This window comes from Perissodus microlepis, chromosome 22 (assembly GCF_051167445.1).
Source record: "Perissodus microlepis isolate ML-2025 ecotype Zambia chromosome 22, ASM5116744v1, whole genome shotgun sequence".
Taxonomy (NCBI): Eukaryota; Metazoa; Chordata; class Actinopteri; order Cichliformes; family Cichlidae; genus Perissodus; species Perissodus microlepis.
Window position 1 is genome coordinate 30,566,969 of NC_140481.1, and position 22,729 is coordinate 30,589,697.

Genomic DNA, 22,729 nt, shown 5'->3' on the forward strand with positions numbered 1-22,729 from the left:
TGATGAAATATGTGACACCATTAAACTATTAATGATCTCAGATGTTATATCAAAGTATCAGCCAGAATTCTCTAAAATTTAAAATGCATCCAAATCATTACACTAAAGTGTTAAGTTGTATGGTTCTGTTTATCCTTTTGATAGTAAGCACTTGTGTTATGTTTATAGTATTAATGCCTCAATGCTAAATCGGTCATTTCTTCAGATAAAAAAGAGAAACTTCTGTCAAATTTAGCAGAAGTAAGTCAGAATCAGAGAGTCACTGTATCCTGTAAACAAAATCTCCTGAGAATTCATACCTTATCACATTAACATATCAGGTTTTATTAGACTAACAAGTTAGAGCTCATCAATTAGTGAGCTTTAGACTTAATGAAAGGTGGATGTTGTCACCTTTAGACAAAGCCAGGCTTTCTGTTTTTGGTCTTCATGGAAAGCTATGTGGCTGTTAGCTGTAGTTTCATATTTACTGTACACACATGCTGTTCTTATTTACCCCTTGGCAAGAAAGACAACTGGTATATTTCCCAGAAATTCTAAGCTAGTATGTAATTTAAAAAAAAAGGCTGAAAATCTCAAAAAACAAAAGTATTGTCATTGTCGTTTTTCTCAGAAGGACAGTGTCACAGAAAGGGCGGTGCCAGAAAATCGGATGTTTGTACTTAATGTAATGTGTGTTGTGGGTGTTTAAAGATAAGGAGCTTAGAAAGAACAAGCTCCTTATCTTTTCCTGTGTGTTCTGAAACTTGTTCTTCTTGGCTTTGCATCGCGCTCTCGGGCAAGACCAACGAGCATGTGGTTGATGCATGTTTCTTGTTCTGCTGTACAGGTCTAACAGAACAAGTATAAACAAAAAAAATTAATTATTAATACATTATTATTAGTTGTCCATCATGAATAAGGAACACCTATTGTACAGTAGATGTGGTTGAATGCTTTTCTTCTGTGCAATAATAATGTGGACATCCCTCTTCTTCGAGTATGACTCTGTCTCTCTTCGCCGTGCTGCTTTTAAATAGTCAGTCAGCATGGCAGGCTGAAGGCGGACAAGTTCTGACACTGATTCATGAGACTTGTGTGAGTGACTGGGCTCAACAGGCATGCCCTTGTCTCAGCAGAAAACCAGCTTTCATTATGTGAATGATTGCCCTGTGGCTTTGACGGAAGATTAATTGACCATAATCTGATTATACTGTGGCCTGCTGCAGCCCTGAAGACCCCCAATCACCACCACCACCACCAATCAGCCCTCCCCTCTGTGGCGTCTGTCTGTGTGTGAGTCATTGAACTTAAACTGCAGTCTGCTGGTTAAAATAAAACATGCTGACCACATGGATGAGCATTTTAATATGTGGAGATCAACTGCTTATGATGCTGAACAGCTCTGGTACCTTCCTGCAGCAAGAACTATAACAAAAGCAGATTTTTAAGGTAATGTTGAAAAAGGTGTTTATCTAGTTTTCCTTCTCAATATGAGTGCATCAAAACCATGATTGAGTCATGAAACTCTTTATGGTTTTGTTTACATCGATATTGCAGTCAAGTTCAAAGATGAGTGTGATTCGGAAACTCACTTAGTAATTAAGATGGTCTCCAGTTATCTCTTAATTCAGCCATAACCCAATTCCTGTCCTTTATCTGACCTCTGCTTTGTCTCACTTTGCCTCTTAACAGTCTTACTTTTTCCACAAACTGTAGCTTTTTGGGTTTGTTGTTGTTGTTGTTGTTCCAGTTAGCTGAATCATAGCTGTTTGTTTCCATTATATCTCTCTTCTTCTTGACTTGTTTTGTTGATGTCTTGTTTTCTCTGTCTCCGTAGGTAATGGCAATGTGATGGATGGTTAGAAGCCAAAGTTAAAAGGATTATTCCAGGCCGTCGAACACAGAAGGTCTTTGAAGCCAGAAGAAATCACCTGTCTGGCAGTGCCCCAGCACCTCATCTCAGACAAAGTGGATGAATCTATCAGCTGAACTTTCTCAACCTGTTAACTTACCATGGTGCCAAGAAAGCTTGTGTGATTCTAAAAGGTGTTCTTGAAGACAAGCAGCTGGAGTTTGACAGTCCCCTTTGTTCCCAATGTTCCCAGTGTTTTTAGAACCCTTCCTTGGAGTTTCTGTCACTTATCCTCTAAAGGGAATTTATTTTGTTGACATGATTAACACCAACACCTCTCAATCAGAAGCAAATGATTTCCATTGATGGTGTTTGTCCCCACAAAACTAAAGCCTTTGAAGACTGTCAATTTCCGAGGAATAATTTGGACTCTGACCAGATATGGCCAGAGACGTCCGTCCTCTGAGCCAAATGCCTTTGTCTACAAAGCACATGCAACGGGTGGGAGCTACTCTGGGGCTTGTCCTCCCTTTCATCCCCCTACGATCTCTTATTTTCTATTACTTCCTTTCATGTGCAGCAGCAGCAGGTAGTTTACCTGGCATAGAATATGATTATGGCATTAGCCCCAAATTTGTTTGTACTCCCATTCCCCCAGAAGCAGATCCCAGCTGCTACTCGCCACCCAATGTGCCCCATGGACCAAGCAGTAACAGCCATAGCAGTGACCACAATGGCGGGAGCAGGCGAGGCATGATGTCCGACGAGGCCAAAGCCACTATTCTGCACTTGCGTGAGAGCCTTGTGAGGCAGAAGGAAACCATCTTGGACCAGCGAGAGACAATCAGGGAGCTGAATGCTAAGCTCACCTTATGTGAGGGCTTTGGCAGTCACCACAGCACTGGTCACCATGACAGTCATCATGACAACCACCATGACAATCATCACGATAGCCATCACGATAGCCATCATGAAAACCATCATGAAAACCATCATGATAACAATCATAACAACCATCACGGTACCCACCATGACGACCATCATGGACATCACGGCAGCCATCATGCATCATTGTCACTGCACCATGGGCCTTCAGGATATCACAGCAATGACCACCATTATTCCCACGGCAGCCACAGACTGGACCACAACAGGAAGGGCTCATCATATAGCAAACACAGTTCCTTCTCTCCAGAACAGACTGGTAAAACCCTGCAGACACTAAAGGAGAGGCTGGAGAACTTGCAGGTAAGCATGAAAGATTATAGTTTGATCATTTTTGTAGTGTACTCACAGCACTTAATAAAAAAAAACACAGCTGGATAAATGAATTCACTGTGCACTAGGACAGGTGACTGGGACCATGCAGTATCTTCAGTTTGATTTGTTTTGCAATTTTTAAAAGTGCCGTGCTTTAAAAATTGCTGCACAATGACCTTTTTTTTAAATTTCAAAGATACATGAGAGCTACTTCCCAAAGTCTGAGCTGCATGGGAACATCCACTGAATATCTTCCTCAGTCATGCAGGAGAAATACTAAAAAGTGTGAACCGAGTAATTAAACTGAGATTGCACTGCAATAAATTATGAGGGAAATGGCTGTTAAAGTCTTAGCTTACCAAACGGTGACTTTACCGTGTGTGCCTGGACCTCTGAGGACCGTCCACAACACAGATCCTGCATAGCAGTGTTCCCAATTCCAAGCTTTCTGAGGGCAGAAACAATGCACAGCAATGAACAATCCACAGCATTGTTCATTGTTGTTGTTCATTGAAGGCCTTTTTGTATCAGTGGAGTTTGAGTGCTGTCATTGGTGAGCTTAGTATCTGTTTGTTAACAGTCTAGGGTCCCCATGTTTTAAAATATCACAATTTTGTGTGATGGTAGATACCAATAAGAGCTCGAGCTGCTTTAATCGTGGTAATTGTGATCCGCACCATTTGGGTGGAGTTGCGCTTTCTTAATGCTCTCATGTTATTTATGTATCTGTTTTATTATTTCTCTTTTAATTATTTATTCATTTATTTGTTTTTAATTGTAATTATTTTGTGTCAGGCACTTTGTGAGTGTGTATGTCTACTTTATAAACCTTACCTACTACACTTTTTGCACAAAGAAAATTCAAATTGTCTATAATGTGTCTGCAAAGAAAAGCTGCAGACAAATAGAAGTCTATTAAAGGTTTGACTTAATTGGGGTCACATCTTACGTCACTGAGAGTCACATGCTCAGTCACCGAATCAGCTGCCTTTGTTATCTGCTGCCAAAACGAGGGATATGTTTCATTAGGACATAGTAACCTGAAGGTTATTCTATGGATGTTGTACATTTTACTGCATCATAGTTAATGCATATTCTCAGGACTAAATCGTTAATTTTTTAATTTATGTTTCTGTAATAATTTGGGGGAAATTAAAAAAAAATTAGCATTTAGAAGTTGTGGGCAATCTGTCTCACACACTCATCACAAACCACCCACCAGTCACTATGAAACACGTACCACCCACAAAGCTAATATGAAAGCTGCTTGACTATTGTCTCAGAGTTAATGTCTCTCTGCATCGTTCTCTGTCTTTCTCCTGGATATCAGTGGCCAAGGTCGAGCTCAAAACAGGAAGAAGCTCTAAGTTGATTAGCTCTCACCCCTGATCTTAACCTCTGTGTGCCAGCAGGAGTAGGATAAGTTAAGCTCCCCTGGTGGAAAACAAGCAGTCTACAGTATTTAAACACCGGCAGAATGACAAAGAGTTTAGATTAAAGAAAAATCTTTTTTCCCCAGTAATTCTTGTATACTGGTTTAGCTTTTTTGTGTTTGAACTTGTGTGTAATCTCTTGCCTTAAAGTAAATCACTACACACACACACAAACATATCACTTTCTCTCTAAAAACACTCTCTCAAATAAATATATATTTATAATATAACTATATATTTAAAATGAATGTTTACCCTACACAGCTAATTACTAATCATTGTTATAATGAATTCATACCAAATGCAAATCAAAGTTTTGTCTTGTGGTTCTCACAAAAGTACAGTCATGCTGGAAACCCACGACTGTTTAACCCTAACAGCCAGCAGGATGTGGAGGAGTGCAAATGAAAACTGGAATAAGGTTACAGGATCATATTTTCGAAACTTTCCATGAAGTCCTGCAATTTCCTTCACTGTTCTCCAAGCCATCTTTATTTCTTCTGTCACTATAAAATAAAAGAAACTGAACCATTCGGCTCCAGCTCCCCTCAAACAGCATCAGTTAGTTATTGACATAGAGAGTCAGTTATTTCAAAGACTTTCCAAAGCACACCATTGCCTCACAGCAAGAAAGTCTAGGGTGCTAGGTTGTACCCCACCTCTCATCCAACCGTCCAATGACTTTGATAAGGATAAGCAGCAGAGATGGATGGATGGATGGATGGAATTCCTATTTAATAAGTCCTCCAACAAATTTTACATGGGTTTCCAGTATAATAGAACAGGAATGTCAAAACATGTATAACTTTCGACTGGGAGACTGGGTGTTGATCTCCCCAAACCTACTACAATCACCATGGTGTCTATAATTTACTATGACAACTTTGGCTGAAAGAAAACAGACATAGAACAAAATACCCTAAGTACAATCAAAAGCTGAACAAGACAAAAAGGAACCAACTATCAGATTTGTTAACATTACAGCATGTAAAGCACATTAAAATTCACTCCCCATATAGCTGTCGTGAATGGGGAAAATTTCATACAGACCAGTACTACTTTATGTTTAAGTTCTTCCAGATTATTAACATATTAACCCCCTCACTGGGTTCAAACACCAAAAACAAATTTATAATGAGACCCTCTACAACATTAAACACATATTAGAACAACACCAAGAAAAATGACACACGCACTTACTAAGACAAGTGCTAGAGGTCTCTTAAAATGAAAACATAACTCTGGTTCATATCAAGAGTTTGTGTTGTTTAAAAAGACAATAATGTTAAATTCATTGACGTAAACTTACAAAACAAACATCTTAATGATGTTTTTTACAGTTGTTATAATCCTTCCAGATTCCCAACTATTTAAGTTGTTTTTGCTGTCTCACTTTGGTTATAGCATTTTCATTATTCTGATTTCATAATGTGAGTCTTAAACCTGGCTCCCAACTGGCCTGTAAAAGCTTCATTATTAGTGTAGGTGGTCTCAGGTCATGCTGAGGGAAAGTGTTGCCAAAAATCCCTTTTGATCTCACTTGAAGGTGTGAGACAAAACAGAACTGGTGCCAGGATTTACCCTCAGCCTCTCCCTCTAACAGGATGTCTACACCACCAGCCTCTGGCCATGCACCGAAGGGCGCTAGCCAACCTCACTTTCAATTAGCTTCATCCTTCCTGACAAGGCTATTAATCGTGGCGTGTGCTGGCAGGGAACAAAGTCGGATTTGCTGGTGAGGAAGACGAGGATGAAGGAGGGAGAGGAAAAAAGAGGACAAGAAAACTTTTCCCCCTGCACTTTTAAATGTCATACTGAAGTTCCTCTTGTACTATTGTATTGATATAACCTTTGGTTCTTGTTAAAAGCTTTAAAATGCAAAGTTGTTGTTGTAAAACTCTTATTACCAGTACTCACCCTTTCCCCCCTACAGTCTTTTTCTTTGACATCTTTTTTATAGTTTTGCTAGTAGACAAAACTGACAAGGAGTCACAATCATGCAGTCAGTAGCTTTCTCCAGTAATGAGTTTGTAATAGCCTTGTCTTGAAATCAGTGCCTTATTTAAATTGATTTTTGGAATGTTTCGAATGAGGTCTGTGGTTAACGCAAGTCCTACACATGTTTTCACATTTTGTTTTAAAATATGAAACTGAATACCCAAATACCTGCTTCAGGAAACCCAAGTTCTTCAGGGACATTAAATGTCATGATGCCACACATAGGAGCTTTGTGGTGGGAACATTAAAGTCATACTACCATGATCTAGTTCATTTTACTATAAAGGTACTTAATCTTTCAAACATCCTAAAGGGTCCTTAGATTTTTGATGATTATACTAGTTATCAAAACACCTACATATTCTAAATTTCTATTTTTGAGACCTTTTTTCAGCAATAATCCAAAATCCTATTCTCTTTATTCAAGTGAACCAGGTCAATGCTGACATCATTTTTGCCCTGCACAAATCGCTGAGACGCTCTATGAAGATCCCCCACAATGTCAGCAGGACCTGTTGAACTCTGTTGCTATTGCTGTGGTTTAAGTAGAAGAAATTGTTACTACATTGATGGGGATTATCAGTTTTAAGTACACAAAGTGTAGCGGAACCAGATTGGACTGATGTTTTCAATCTGTGGAGGTAATAGATCGTTTATAGGTAGGTATAGTTATTAAGCACTATTTTCTTTGTCTACAGGCCAGGAACTCCTCCAGCTCCTATTCCAGCTCCCTGAGAGAACTTCTGCAGAGGAAGATCAATGCTTTAGAGGAACAGCTACACAGGTACTACAGAGATCACCATGACTATGGTCACCATAATGACCACCATGGAGATCATCATGATGACCATCATGGCAACAGCCACCATGATAGCCATCATGATGGCCACCATGGCAATAGCCATCGTGATGACCACCACGATGACCACCACGATGACCACCATGATGACCACCATGATGACCACCATGATGACCACCATGATGACCATCATGAAGACCACCATGAGGACCACCACAATACCCATCACAGCAACCACCACAATAGGCATTGGCACAACCGCCACACTGGACACCATAATCGCCATCGTGATCACCATCGTGACCACCACTATGATGGGCACCGTGGTCGGCATTATAATCATTTCAGCAGCCACCATAATGACCATCATGACGATCATCACGATGATCACTATGGTCATCATGATGACAGTCATCACAGAGATCATGATTACCACCATCGACCTGGATACCATGACAACCACCATGATGATCATCATGACAACCACGATGATCATCATGACACCCATCATGGCAATGACCACCACGATGACCACCACCATGACAATGATCATCACCCGCGACGGCTTCCTTACACCAGTAAAGAAACGAGTCTGAGGGGCACTGGACACAGCAAGCTGGAAACAGTACTAAGCCAACTGCACCACAGCAGCACTGACCATGGTAAACATACATGCACGCGCAGACATAGCTACACACACTCATGATTTATTTTAGGGATGAATTTGAATTCTCATTTATTATTTAATAATTACAGAATATCTTTGTACCTACTATTATCTGGCTTTTATTGGAGGTTGCCCTATTAAAAAAAAACTCCATTAGTTAGGTTGCTGTAGTTGGTGCTAGTAGATTATTATGACCCATAATTACCTCATTTATATGATGAATGATGAAAGCAAGCACAGGGCATTGTTTTGCCTTTAATAATTATATTGATATCATGTAGATAGAGAATATCTCCATAATAATTGGGTCAGAAAAAGGAACAATTCAAGAAAAAGAAAAAAATAACTTGTTTGTTTCTAATGCATATAGAAAATAGTCTAACAAAAGTCTTTGACAGCAGTATTTGTTCATCACAAATGAATAACATGACTCTAAATTGATCCTCCATCTCACCAGGGAACCAAAAGAAGCTAAAGAGTCCCACTGCCTTCCTGTTAGACTTCCCCATGAGGACTAACTACATGTATGGCAGGATGAGGCGGTCAGTGGTGACGGAGATCTTTGCCTTGACCATCTGCCTGTGGCTGAAGGCAGGTGCAGGTCCTGGTCTTGGCACTCCCTTCTCCTACTCGGTGCCCGGGCAAGCTAATGAGCTGGTACTAATTGAATGGGGCAGCAATCCCATGGAGCTGCTAATTAACGACAAGGTAAAGCCTGTCACCAGGTCATGTCACAGTGATTTATGATCTAAATGTTGATTAATCTGGACACAAAAGCTAGTTCTGAAGCTCAGCCTATAGTGCAAAGGTTTATGGGATCTTTTTACCAGTCACTGAATAATTTATCACTGTAAGAAAATACTTGCACATCAATGTGAAGAATCTCTAGGCAAGTCAGAAGATGTTTGGTCCCAGAAGCTATCTGGTTTCCTGTTTGTAGACCACATACAATCCAGGTTATCCTGACTAATCTAAAGTCTAGCAGGCTCGGGTTGTATAAACTGCTTGTGGTGAGCAAAAGAAGGACTTTATCTGCTAATGTGTGATGATGATTTAGAACTAGCTCACGTTTCACTGCATCAAAGAGTAACAAGGTATAAGTTCAGCATTACTCCACACTAGTTTGGCTGCACCAAAGTAGAGAAAAGAATATACTTTTACCAACACCGACCAGTGTTACTGACAGTTAGTAGTACCATACCACCAAGAAATGAGAGTCAGAGCAAGATGATAATCTGCCAAATTTACTCTGGTGTGAATATTTTTCTCAACTAGCAAAAAACTTCTTTAGTAAAGACTCTAGAACGATGTAAATGATATATATAATATTGTCATCTCATGTCACAATCACATACTCAAATTCATACACAAAAACTATAGAGCTCATTTACTGGTTGTTCCTTTTAACAGTGATTAGCACTTTGAATATCTGCTGTAATTGATGTATTTATTATTTAGCAAACAAAATAATGTTGATTTGTTTTACTAAAACAGTCTTCTTAAAATGTATAATATCCTCAAACTTCATTGGCATAATATACATTGATTTTGACTTTTTAAACATTTTTATATTTATTTTGGTTGTTTTCACTTGTAACAAATTATTCACATTTTGGTACTTCTCTGTATACTTCTAATGCAGATTAGACATATATAACGAGCCCCTGCAATTGTCTTTCGGTTGTTTCTCCTAGAAAAAGATTGCCGATGTCTCAGTTCAAATGACAGTAATCAGACAGTAACCCAGTCAGACTGCTGACAAACAAATAATTCAATTAGTCAATTAGCTTCCTAATCTTTAATTCTCCTCTAAACGGAAGACAGATGTTTGTCTATTTCCCTTCTGTGCCCCAGTACTTCGTGCAGTGAGCTCAACAAACAAACGAACAACACAATAATCTGATTATTGTAATTGATTGGCCTAATTGTCTGTAGCACAGACAATACCAGGAGGGATAAACTGACATGTTTGTTGTCTGTGAGTCACACACTTGGCAGTTATCAAACTGATCATTGACACAGTTCAATGATCTCAGAATGTAGATTAATCTAAGAGTTTAATTACTTTTCTACACTGTTTTATGAGGATGAAATGAGAGAAGATTCACACGTTGTATTAATCCACTTTCCCGACAATCGATAACAGTTGCACATAAGGCTTGCTACTGTGTGAATACTCGTGCAAAATTAATGGCAGGCTATCAGAGATGACAGTAAAGGAGTCTTTTTTTCTTTTTACTCCATCAACATGATAACATCTCACATCATTTAAGGCTTGATCAGGTCTAAACCGTGCCATCAGGACCCTTGGATAATCTTTTACTTGAAGGTTATGAGATGTTTTTCCAAATAAAAATTAAAAAATAAGTAAATAAATAAATAAAATCTCTTTTTTTTGTCTCTTCACCTGGTTCTTTAGGCGGCGACTTTGCCCATAACTATGACAGATGAAAAGTGGCATCACGTATGCGTGACGTGGTCCACACGTGATGGTGTCTGGGAGGCCTACCAGGATGGAGCGAAGAAAGGCACAGGGCAGAACCTGTCAGCCTGGCACCCAATCAAACCAGGAGGGATTTTCATCCTTGGTCAGGAGCAGGTATGACACACAACATGCCTTCTGACTGTGGGATAATAATGTCACATACAGACTATATCAGCAGATATAGGTATGTCAATTCATTTTATACCCCAATGTTTGCTATAAGAGGTTTTAAATTGAGTAAATACAAAGTCAAATGTGTGGGTCATTATTTATTTAGTAAAAACTAAACCAAAGTATCTTGTAGAGCCAGCATTAGTGGCAGTAACTTCAAGTAATCTTGTCTGCTTGACTCTTAGAGGAATTCATTTATGCACAGCTGCCTTAACCACCACAGTATTTTAATGAAACTGAGGTCTGGATTTTAACTGGGCTTTTGTAATTCTGCATTGTATTGCATTCATTGCATTCTTGTCTTTTTCAGCCATACTGTTGTAGATTTTCTTTCATTCTCTGAATCATTGTCATGTTGCATGAGCAGGTGTCAGCCAAGCTTTAGCTGTTGAAAAGATGGCCTCATATTAGACACTTTGGTATACAGAGAAGTTCAAGGTTAATTCAATGACTGCAAAGTGCCTGTGTCCTGTGGCTGCAACACAAGTCCAAATCCTCACCCCTCCACCACCGTGCTTGACAGTGTATTAGGCGTATGTGTTGATAAGCAGTGTTTGGTTTCTGCATATAGACATTTCCACTTTGGTTTCATCTGTCCAAAGGACATTGTTGCAGTTGTCTTGTGGTTTGTTTTGTAACTTACTTGCAAGCCTAAGCTGTGCTGCCATGTTCTTTTAGAACTTTTAACATTTAACATGCTAAGTGAGGCCTCTACAGTCTTCAGATGAGGTTTTTGTTTTTTGTGCATTTTCTCTGAGTACTTCATGGCCTCCATTCCTGTGAAGATTGGCAGCTGCTTTCCACTTGTGAAAAATCTGTCTAACAGATTAGACAGATTTTTCAGAAATGACCTTATAATCCTTTCCAGACTGATGGGCAGGAACAAGTGTTTCTTTAAGATCATTGCTCATATGTTTTGTTCTTGGCATTGTGTTACACTTCCTGACCTGAAAAATGCTAAAACTTCTGCTTCTATAGATTACCAGCACCTGGCTCCTACTTTCCTTTTTAATTCGTATCAATACTGCTGCTGCATTGTGATTTAATTTTTGTTAAATAATGATATGATCTAATATGTCATGTTTGGTAGTTCATCTGTTATATCTATCTCATTTAAGACTGGCTAAGGACCAGATTATTTTTATGACATCTGGATATGTTAAACCTTGGACTTGTAAGAGGGTCTCTTTACTGTGACTGATAGTCTGTCTGTAGTGTGGAGAGCTGAGCTTGTAAGATCAAACGTTGTCAGTTTTAATTTTTTAAATTTTTTTGAAACAGCTGACTTTGTATAGTGCATTTCAGTAGATATAAACATATGCACTGAATCTTTATTGTCTAAATGATGTTGGTCATTAGAAAGAAAGCAGGGTTAAGACACTCTAGTATTGGCTTCATTTTTAGGGCCTTGGCTTTACTGATGAAACAAATCAAATTTGTGTCAAACTAAAAATGTCATTTTTACCAGTTTCATATCTTAAAGAACAACTTTCTAATCCCTAGAAGCTAGTAACGTTTTAAATATCAACTCTACATTTTGACACATTTGCTTCTCCCTCCACAGGACACAATGGGAGGCCGCTTTGACGTCACTCAGTCTTTTGTGGGAGAGCTGTCAGATCTCCAGTTCTGGTCCAGGGTGTTGACATCCAGTGAGATTTACAGCCAAGCAACCTGTGGCGGCCACCTTGTTGGTGATGTCATGTCATGGTCGGAGGAGTCGGTTGAGCTCCACGGAGGCCTCACTGAGCTTTCTTTTGATCCCTGCCACTAAAGATGGACGCTGACCCCAGGGCTTTAGGATTATCCTTTTCTAGTAATTGATAACATGGTTGTGTCAAAAATGGCTGACAAGTGGAAATACATTATTTGATCATTGGTCAACCATAAAGCAATCGTTTCTTTCATTTCTTCTTCCATCATGTTGGCTGCAGAACTTTAATAGCACAAGCTCAGCTGTGGGCCACGAGCAGTGTGAGGACTTTGGTTGGTTTTTTTTTGTATTTTTCCATTCCTGCCGGATCCTTCTGCCTTCTCCACCTACACCCTCACTTCCTCGCTCGAACGCTCCCAGCAGGACACCTTTGAAGGCTCCAAAGAGTGCAGGGCTTTGGATTTACTGGCTGCACGCTCATGACTGCAGTACCTCTAAGAGATCCAACACACATAATAGGATTTCTTTCAATTGGAACAGGCCCAAAGGTTGCTGATTTACCATTAACTGGCCTGCGCTAGCTTGTTCTGTGCGGTTTATGAGCAACATAGACATTACAGAAGGTGAAAGAGATGCTAAACGAAGACACATAGAAACCTGAGTGAGGACTTGTGCGTGCTGCTAAAGAACCGATAGTAAGGTTGCAGTACACAGCAGGGCAAAGCACTGCATACTGATGGTTGTTTTGCACATTGAGATTTTGGCAGACTATTCTTTTTGTATTAGTATTTCATATTGAAAACTCTAAAAATATGTGGGGGGGTTGTAGAATTAACTATAACATGCTTTTGTGTGGCTTTACAATGTTCATAACAGTAAATCGTGCATTTTGTCAATGCAGGACTGAAAATGTTTTAACCTTTGGTTTTTCTTCTGTCTGTAAATGAATCATTGTGAAAGGTTTGTTACATAAGAGCAAAACAGCTCAATGTCAGACACGACACATTACAGCCACGAGCCACCTGACTGCATCAATTCAGGTTAACAACGTGTCACCGCGCTAATGCTGATGTCTCCTTGGGCAACCACTGGCTTACAGTGGGATTTACCTGTGAACGACTGATCTGATCCTGCTTATTTCTGACAAGCTCAAACAGCATGGTAGAGTCAGACACACAGAAGCTAAACGTGTAAAAAGACATTGTTGATCTCGTGTTAATCATTTGTAGCTGCACTTTCATTGTTTTATAACAAGAGTTTGGGTTTTTTGTACACGTAAATCAAATATGAAAGTATTTATTATGATTGTTCTCTGGTTGTAAACAACTTTTACTTAACCCTGTGTTTATTTGTAAAGCTCATCTTTTGAAATAAACTGTTATATATTTGTTAAGTAGAGCCCTTCTGAATTAAACTCACGTATCCTCTAATGAATTTAATTCAGCAGAATCAGTCGCCTCAAAGAGCTTTATATATAGGTAAAGTAGATATTTTCAAATTATCTTAATCCAAACCAAAAAAAAATTCTCCAAATTTTCTCCATATGTTCATATGTTTCTACACACATCTATATAAGATGTGACATATATATACATATATATGATGTGCTTCTTTTGTCTGTGCTCCTATACTTCACATTTATACCTCCTTCTTCCAATACAAAAATGTGTAGTTTGTAAGCTAAACTTTAAAATGCATTATTAACATAAATACTTGCTTATCCTCACCTTCAGTGCACATTTTAATAGTTTTTTTGGTTTCTTTATTTTTTCTTTAAATGTGTTTTTTTGTCTTTTGCTGTAAATATGCTGAGTATAATATTGTATTCAATCCACTACCCCTTCCCACATGTGTAAGCCAAAAACTACAGTATAAACTGAAATGTAAAACTTGAAAAAGAAGAGAAATGCTCTATAAACGCTGTCAAATATTTGTAAATATTTCAGTATTTTGAATAAAACTATTATTACTATTGGGTAGTATTATTATATTATTATTACTTCTACTGTATGCATACAGTATTTACATATATACAGGACTTAAATCGCTCATTAGTGGGAGCAGTCTTATATCTCTGCACAGATCACTTCATCTCACACACTTTTTTGTGTGTATGACTGAAGAAGACAATCACCTATGTGTTCTGACACACACACTGCACATACAATCACACGCTGGTCATGATTGCTGCTTGTGCGTGTTAGATAATTATGCAGACAGACATAAATGCAGGCAGGTGACAAATTTAAGGGAAAATCTGAACCCCTGTTGCTCTGTGGGAGGCAGCTTTAATTGTTTGTTTGTACAGGTTTCAATGCAGTAGTGGTTCTCAAACTATATAGTGGGCCCTCTGGTGGGGCTTAAAGTCAGTGCAAGGAAGTGTTACCAACCAACCAGGGGAAAATATGTAGAGAAACTAATCAGAATTTAAGAAAAATGAACAGGAAAATCTTTCTAAAAGGAATCTTGGCTGGTCATTACTGTTAATGATTCAGAATAGGTATAAATGTGAGCATGAAGGATTGCCTGTGTGTGTGTTAGACAGGAAAGGATGTATCTGGATGTACCCAGCCTCTCACCTTATGACAGAAGGCAAAGGCTCCAGCCCCTGGGAACTGGATAAGCTGCTAAGAAAATGGCTCTTTTAGAAGAAAGTGCCACTGCAGATCACACACAGTTGTTCTGACTGATCACCTTAATTCTAAACGTTTTTACCCTGATTGGAACGCTCTCTTTGGAGATTCCTCCATCCATTATAAACACGCATTCAATGAATGTTTTCACCAGGATGACAGTTATGTAAAGCATATGGCCTCTGCAGCCACAAGATCTAAATAAGCAGTGCAAAATGTTGGGTAGACATGTTTAACAGCTTATATGTTTATACTGTGAAGGAATAGCATTTAACCCTCATCCATAAACCTGAAAAACAAATGCCAAAGAGTACAGAAGCTATTCTAGCAGTAGGCGGTGGCCTAATATCTTAACAACACACTTTAGTTCTTTTTTTTTTCCTTTAATATGTCACCCATACATACATTGAAATGTGTATGTATCTATTTTCCCCCTTTTTTAGAGGTTAATGCCATTTTCAGGTATAAAGAAGGCTCGATTGTAACTTTGAAGGGGTGAATCTGGTCTGGCAGCAAACATTTTCCATGGGTGTCCCTAACAGGGTGATATGTGCAGTTATTTGGTATGTAAACTAACTGTATGTTGATTTTAACACACACTAATGGAGAAATAAAGAATGACTTTGACTCTTCCTCTAACAGACTTGTTTGGTTATCAGACCCAGCTCTGCTTTGCATACGGCTGCAGAGAAGTCAGTATTTTAATATCCATATGAGATACTGGACATCATTCCACACAAATCCTTCAACAGAGGAACGCTGGGAAGTTCGGTGGTACCTGCTGCTGGAAAACAAAGGATTGTTGGTGACTGAAAAGTTATGCATCCATGCTGTAATAACTCAAGAAAAATCCTGTGCTGATTCTCTGCTGGATGAGACCATGGGAGTGAATAATGGATCGACTCTGCTTGAAGAAGAAAAAAAGCTGGAGGCATCCACAGACAGAAGTAATTAGCTTTTCTTTTTATAAAGTATTTCAATTGGTTTTATTTATTTATTTATTAGCCTGTTTAACACTAAATTCAATTGCATGCATGGGTCGAGTGGGTTTAAGAAGAACACTGTTGAGGTGTGCTCATTATCATGTTAGCTAATGATTTAATTAATGAGCTCATTCTGCTTTGAAGAAGCAGCGATGACAACAATATTGACTGCAACATAATAAAAATGTTCCCACTCATCCACGGTGATGTCTGCTTGATTTTTATTTTTTAGCTTTACAGTTGCCTCGTCCTTTACATTAGAGTAAATTTTATTTTCTGGGTTTGTAATATGGATTTTGAAAATGCAACATCAACAATATTTATTTTCAGAAACAATCTACAGACTTGGGATCAGAGAGATGTTTGAAGTCTTGGTGGCAGATTTCATCAAATTAGAGCTACATCTATCAATTCATTGATCTGCCTGTGTCTGATGCAACCCATACTCATCAACCATGCAGGGCAACAAGTCTGCTATGTCTTAGAGCTATCATCCAAATAAAGCAGTCCAAAGCAACAACACAACACAAAAAGAGATGCTGTATTTCAACAGGAATATTCTGCTGGCCTGTTGGACTGCTTTGGGTGAAATGGTCTTTTATGAAATTCCCAGGCTTGCCAAAGTCTCCTCCTGCTGAAATGTAAAAAAAGGTCTATAAATGTTTAAGTGCTTTTCTTTTTTCCCTTTGTTGTTGTGTCGGCTCTCTCAGGTCACTACAGACAGCTGGCTCATTACTTCTGTCTGCTCTGCTTTCTACTGACCATCATCATTCTGCTCCAGACTCTCTGCTGTGAGTGCCTCTTTGCATCTATAAAACTCACTGACCAATGGGAACGGGTTACTGAAAAAAGGAGAAGGAGATAATGTGCTGATATACATATAAGACCTTAACTGATATTTTGAATATTTTCAAATAATTTACAATAATTTACAAAGTTGAGTTTATCTCTACACTGCACCTGCCTGTACGTGGCATTTAACCACTTTAGTCTATGTTGAACCTACAGCTCAGTGGTGCCTGAGATACTGCCTATCCTCGCCGGCCAAATCCTATACTCATAGGTTTAAAGAAAATAAAGACAGAAAGAGTGGATTTCATTAGTGAAGTAACACACATAATGTTGGATAAAAACGTAGGGCCTTGTTTGAAAGTGAGTGTAATAGATCCTTGCTAATAGTGGAGCTCAGAATAATATAATTTTTAAAGTTCTGCAAGCGAATGCTAACAGCATAGCAAAATTTGGCTGTGTTGTTATGTAGAGTGGACCCGCTTCACACTGGCAAATGTAACTTGTTGCCCAGGTGTTTCCTTTTGCATTGATTGCGCTCACACAAAGGAGTTGTGTGTAACTAGCCTTCTTTCTTTCACTCTTTCCATCTGCTGATACACAGATGTTGAGGTGTGCTGGCTGCCACACAAAAACGGCTCATCTAAACGAAAACAAAGACGCATATATTACTTACAGCAGCGTGAAAAGCTTTGAACCACTGGTTGGCTTCAAAATGAACACAGGACCAGAAAATAACTGCAGCTGTTCAGAGAAAACGCAGTGAAGAGGACCCTCAAAACAACAGTCACCACTCAAGAGATTGCAGGTGTGAAAATATCACAATTCACACAAGATTCAGGCGGCAGAATGACACAGGCTGGATTGTAAGACGTAGACCTCTTAGCAGTCACAGAGTTTTTTTACTAAAACTTTACTAAATAATCTTTTTGAATATTTTCTGTTTTGTTAAATGTCTGAAGGAGAGGTCAGAGGTCAAATGTGGCATGACATTTAAAATCTAAACTTTTTGAGTAATTGTTTTTACAGACAGAATGATACTAAATATCAAAAACACCACAAGTTTGAGGTTTTATTATCAAATGTTACCAGGAGTCTCAAATTTTATGTCACTGGTGCATTTTTGTCAACTTTAAATGCCTAAAAGGACAAAATTTTCTTCTACTGCTAACCTGTCTTTGGAGAGCACTGCATTAGTATACAGCGTACATATGGAGGTACTGGTAATAATGCAGGAAAATTTTACCATGATTCTGGTGTTTCAACAAAAAGCAGGACGAGTCTTTTGTCATTTTGTCGAGAAATACATCCGTCGGTCTCTGCGTCTTATTTTAGAATAAATTATTTTACACGATGGCTTGCAGAGAGGATTAACTCTGTTCTTTTTGAATCATCCCTTTTTTCACCTCTGTCAGTCTGCTTTGCTTTCTGTCTGACACTGCTTTATTATCCCGTATCCATGGTAACGGGTGATGAGACATTGTGTATGCAATTTTCTGACACTGTGCTGTGTGTGTTGTGTGTGTTTGATACCACAGTGGTTCAGCTCACACTGGTGTCTCAGTCCCAGTCGGCCCTGCAGGAAAACAAACTGAGAGGTTTGAGAATCGGGCTGGAGAAACTCAACCAGTCATATCAGCTCCTGTTCTCCCAGTACCCTGCTCTAAACCAGTACTGCCCGATCAGCAACGCTACCACTGGTGGTGAGTCTGGGCGCATTTTTATTCAGAGCTACAAGGGTTAAGAGAAAATCCAGAGAAAAAAGTCATTTTTTACACCCACAAAAATCACAACTTTTTGAAGATGTTCCTGTGACAGTTCCTCGTACACACTGTGTCTGTTTTCAGGCATTTCTATGGCCAGACTTCAAAACTGATGCATCAGTGGATAACTGGGTGGTTTTAGTGTAAAGGTTGTGTTTGGGTGAAGGTTTACCTGAGGCTTGGCTCTAATAATAAGGCTGTAACAGAAAGGTAAAGAAGCTAATGAATCCCTTATATAAAGGTCGAGTATTTAACCACAGACGAGTTTGTGAGAGAGAAACCGTAAATGTCTTTTACACCACAAACTCTTTCAATCAGTTTCAGTTTGGTCATTTTCTTTCAACCACACAATGTCCCAGTCACGCTGCCAAACAAGCGGCAGATTAAATATAGACAACTGTTTACAAAAAAAACATTTGACAAAGAAGCTCTGATTTCCATTATGCTGTGAAAAAGACAAACAACTCGAGCGTGATTCAGATTCAGATAACAGATCCACTTTGAGCTTTTGTGTCATATTATATATGATGAGTTTCCAGTATATTAGATAAACTGATTTAAACCAGTGAAACTGGATGTGTAATATTAGTCTCTTTGTTTTCAGTCTGTAATCAGTGATATAAATAAAGTAGAAAACATATTTATACCACTTACTTATGACACAACATAAAAACACACTACCATAAAACTATTACAGGCTTTTCAGAATGAAACCTGACATTAACACCTTCAGACTGCCGGGCTGTAGTAAATTTTAAATGGTTGTAGCTAATACACAATCCAAATTTAAGTCTTGCTTGTGGAGCACTGTATTGTTATTTAATCATTTACACATTCAAAATGCAGTTTGTTGAAAAATATGTCATGATTTCAGTGCTGTTGTAGGATTATTTCATACTGAGAACAGTAATACTGTACTGAGATGTACAGGATGCTAGAAAATTTCAAATCACTGCTGAAACTTGACCCTGGCTTGACATTTAAGGTCTTTTGAAGCTTAAAGTAGATTAAAACAAACTTTGAGGGGTGAGTAATCTGAGCCACATCTTTTACCTATTCTTTATTATTCTTTATTATTATTATTATTGTTCACTCAGAAAGAGAGTGCAGCCTATGCTTACCTGGCTGGACGCCTCAGGGACAGAAATGTTTCCTCTTCGGCCAGGACAGAGCTGACTGGCTCAGTAGTCAGTACCACTGCATGGCACTGGGGGGCATCATGGCTATAATAAGGACAGAAGAGGAGCAGGTGAATGCACACACACACACACACACACACACACTACTCTGTCCACATGCTCTGTCCTGTCATTTCCAGTTTATATATATTCATCAAGCACATAATAAATATTAAATTAGCTTTGCTGGAACCCTTCTCCTCTCACAAATCTTCTTCGCTGCATTAATGACATATTCAGCCTCTGTCCAGTTGTAAATATTTGACATGCCCTTCCTGATATGTCCTACATTTTGGACACACTATTTGACATACAGATTCATACCACCAGGAAGAGAAGTTAAGAATAGATTTAAGGCCTCTATGAAATATGGAGACGTCTGCAGGAGCGGCCAGTGCTTGAGGTCAAATGAGGTTTTGTGTTTCGCTCTTTTACTGTACATATGAGACAGTTTGTGTTCTTGATTGATCAACAGTAAAGAGAATGTTCTTAAGGAATGAAATTAAGGCTTCTCTCTGCAAAATGGTAACGTTTGACATGTTTTTCAGGAGTTTCTGTGGGAGAAGGCCCAGAGTCTGAGTCAGGGGGACTCATACTGGGTAGGCCTGAGGAGCAGCGGCGCTGACGGCGGCTGGCAGTGGAGCGATGGCTCGCTGCTGGAGAAGGGACCACAGTGAGTATGATGACAGGCATGAGGAAGAGGAGGAGGTGGTGCAGGACAAACAGGGCTCATAAGGTGAAGAGCAAGTATGTGCTGATCTCTCCTCCTTAAGTTTGTCTCAGGCTGAGGACATTTTGCCAGATCAGCTGTCAGGACACAAAACTATGAGAGGACTAGATATTAAAAATGTATGTGTCCCCGTTCATAGTCAAACATTCCTCATGGTCTAAATATAAAAATACATTCACATTAATTACACCGAGCCACTTTAATGTCATCTGTCATTTGCTGTGCTTGTTTTGAGCTGGTTTCATTTGTGCAGTTTTCACCATCTCATTCTGCCACATTCCTTTAACCTGTTATCTCCCATTTGGGATTTAAGAAGACAATAACTACTTTATCCAGTAGTTAGTCTGTTATTTTTCAAAAGCAGATGAAATAATAATAATATTAGTAATAGCAATGTTAGCAATATTAATAGCAATTGTAAGAATAGTAGTATTAATATATATATATATATATATATATATATATATATATATATATATATATATATATATATAGTACTATTAATAATAACATAACAGGTGCATTTAAACAATTGAGAATCAACAATGATGAACAGAATTTAAGTAAAATGCTCAAATTAAAGAGCAGATAATAAACAATAATGGAATATGAGTTTGATCTTAATTTTAAAGATGACAACACATCAAATAACATTTAGTAGTTAATTATAAGAAGCATAAGATTTAAGTAGCAGTAAAATATTTGTTGGAATAAAATATTATCACATTTTTCCTTCCTGTTTGTATATACTATTTAAACTGATCAGCCACAATATTAAAACTACCTGATGAATATTATTACAATATCTTTGTGTTGTGGTTCCCCACACTGGGGGATAAGCTAGGACCCTCTGAGGCTTTCTTTGTGTGGCACATACTGAGCATGCCCGATCAGAACTCTGGAATCTGGAGGTCTTGGTCTTGAATTCAGTAAAACACAACATTGTAGTGAGATTACAAAAGGTAATCACCCATCAGTAATTGTGGATTATGTATAAGTGAGATTTGCAAAGCAGCTGAGAATTTCACTCCTAAGCAACCTAACCACGGTGTCTTCCCACTGTGGATTTACTGTGGGGGGATTAAAACACTGTGGGAGTTTTATTATGAACATTATCATATGTCAGAGTATCAGTTGCCACGGTAACAGAATAAAGTGTGTGTTGCAGGTTTTGGGCACGCGACCCGGATAACGCGGGTGAAAGCGGTGTGGATCTGTGTGGTCGACTCACCCTGAGGGTCGTGTACAGCAGGAGCTGGTTCACTTTCAGATGCTCCAACAAGCTGAGGACGATCTGTGAGAGGAGGCAAGCTTCTCTGACCTGACACCAAAATAGCTTTATAGCAAATAAACATTTTACTCAGGAAAATCCCCCATGTTTGTCTGTGCTTTCATTGTGTTTTTCAGCTTCATTTTTATATCCACTATCTATCTATAATTATTTATTTATTTATTTATTTATCTATTCATTTTTTTTGGGGGGGGGGGGGCAAAACTCAAACTAATTCAAATAAAACCTGATATGAGATCTTCCCAATTTATGCACAGGAGGCTAAGGTTTATCCTGCTAATTTGGAGCTTCAGGAATTTTCTGCCTTGATCCATCAATTCGATCTTTAAATTTTATAGCAATGGAAATTTTAATATATTCATAATTTTATCACGTTTGTTGTGTGAAGAGGAATGAAAGTCAGTAGAACAGGACAGGATACATGTGTGTGAAGGAGGAAGACAGTTGTAATAGTCCAGCTGCAAAGAGCAAGCGGAGGTGGGTGAATTTAAACACTTGGGGTCAACCAACAAAAGCAACAGGGTAGAGCGGGTGGAGGTGAGTGTCAGGGGTGATTTGTAACAGAAAAACAGCAGGGAGTGTTAAAGGGAAGGTTTACAAGAGACACGATGTATGATTTGAGTGTGGTGACAATAACAAAAGCACAGGAGGCCAAGCTGGAGATGCTCAGATTTATATTGGGGGTGACCAGCATGGATTAGAAATGAATACATTAGAGGTCCAGCTCAGGTCAAGCGGTTTGGACACAAGGTTACTGAGATGGTTTATATTTTATTCATATGTGTATTCCAAGACGCTCAAAGACACCTTACAAGCAATTAAAGACCAAAATCATGGTATGCTTAAAAAAAACAGTTGGAAAAGACCATAAAATTAAAAAGTCAACAATACAGAATCAAGCAGAACAGACGTGCTGATGCAAAGAACTAAACTTTGAGCATGGCTTCTTTCTTTTAGTCCTTTATGTTAAAATAAATCTGTGCTTGTTGCTCCTCTGTATATCCAGCAAGTGGCAGTGTTGCCTTTCCAAACATTGGTGGAGGCGCCATTTTTTTGTGTGG

General features: G+C 38.7%; 3 protein-coding genes across 5 annotated transcripts in view; 2 read left to right on the top strand and 1 right to left on the bottom strand.

The window, feature by feature from the left end:
- Positions 1-3,557, bottom strand: part of cacng6a (calcium channel, voltage-dependent, gamma subunit 6a) — a 46,035-nt gene extending 42,478 nt beyond the window's left edge. For both annotated transcript variants that reach the window (XM_084918844.1, XM_084918843.1), the window contains exon 1: positions 3,454-3,557. The gene's annotated coding sequence lies outside the window, so the exon portion shown is untranslated. The remainder of the gene's footprint in view (positions 1-3,453) is intronic.
- LOC146363492 (uncharacterized) overlaps positions 1-14,243 on the top strand; it is a 54,413-nt gene extending 40,170 nt beyond the window's left edge. For both annotated transcript variants that reach the window (XM_084918842.1, XM_084918841.1), the window contains exons 2-6: positions 1,820-3,082; positions 7,224-7,986; positions 8,449-8,699; positions 10,411-10,590; positions 12,212-14,243. In XM_084918842.1, the coding sequence (XP_084774968.1) occupies positions 2,276-3,082; positions 7,224-7,986; positions 8,449-8,699; positions 10,411-10,590; positions 12,212-12,421 (2,211 nt within the window). In that variant the 5' untranslated portion in view covers positions 1,820-2,275 and the 3' untranslated portion in view covers positions 12,422-14,243. The remainder of the gene's footprint in view (positions 1-1,819; positions 3,083-7,223; positions 7,987-8,448; positions 8,700-10,410; positions 10,591-12,211) is intronic.
- A 1,571-nt stretch (positions 14,244-15,814) lies between these two features.
- Positions 15,815-21,702, top strand: LOC146363493 (C-type lectin domain family 6 member A-like). Its single transcript, XM_084918982.1, has 6 exons — positions 15,815-15,881; positions 16,628-16,708; positions 18,245-18,409; positions 19,567-19,718; positions 20,196-20,320; positions 21,546-21,702. The coding sequence occupies exons 1-6, from the start codon at positions 15,815-15,817 to the stop codon at positions 21,700-21,702; spliced, it is 747 nt and encodes a 248-aa protein (XP_084775108.1).
- Positions 21,703-22,729: the final 1,027 nt, after the last annotated feature.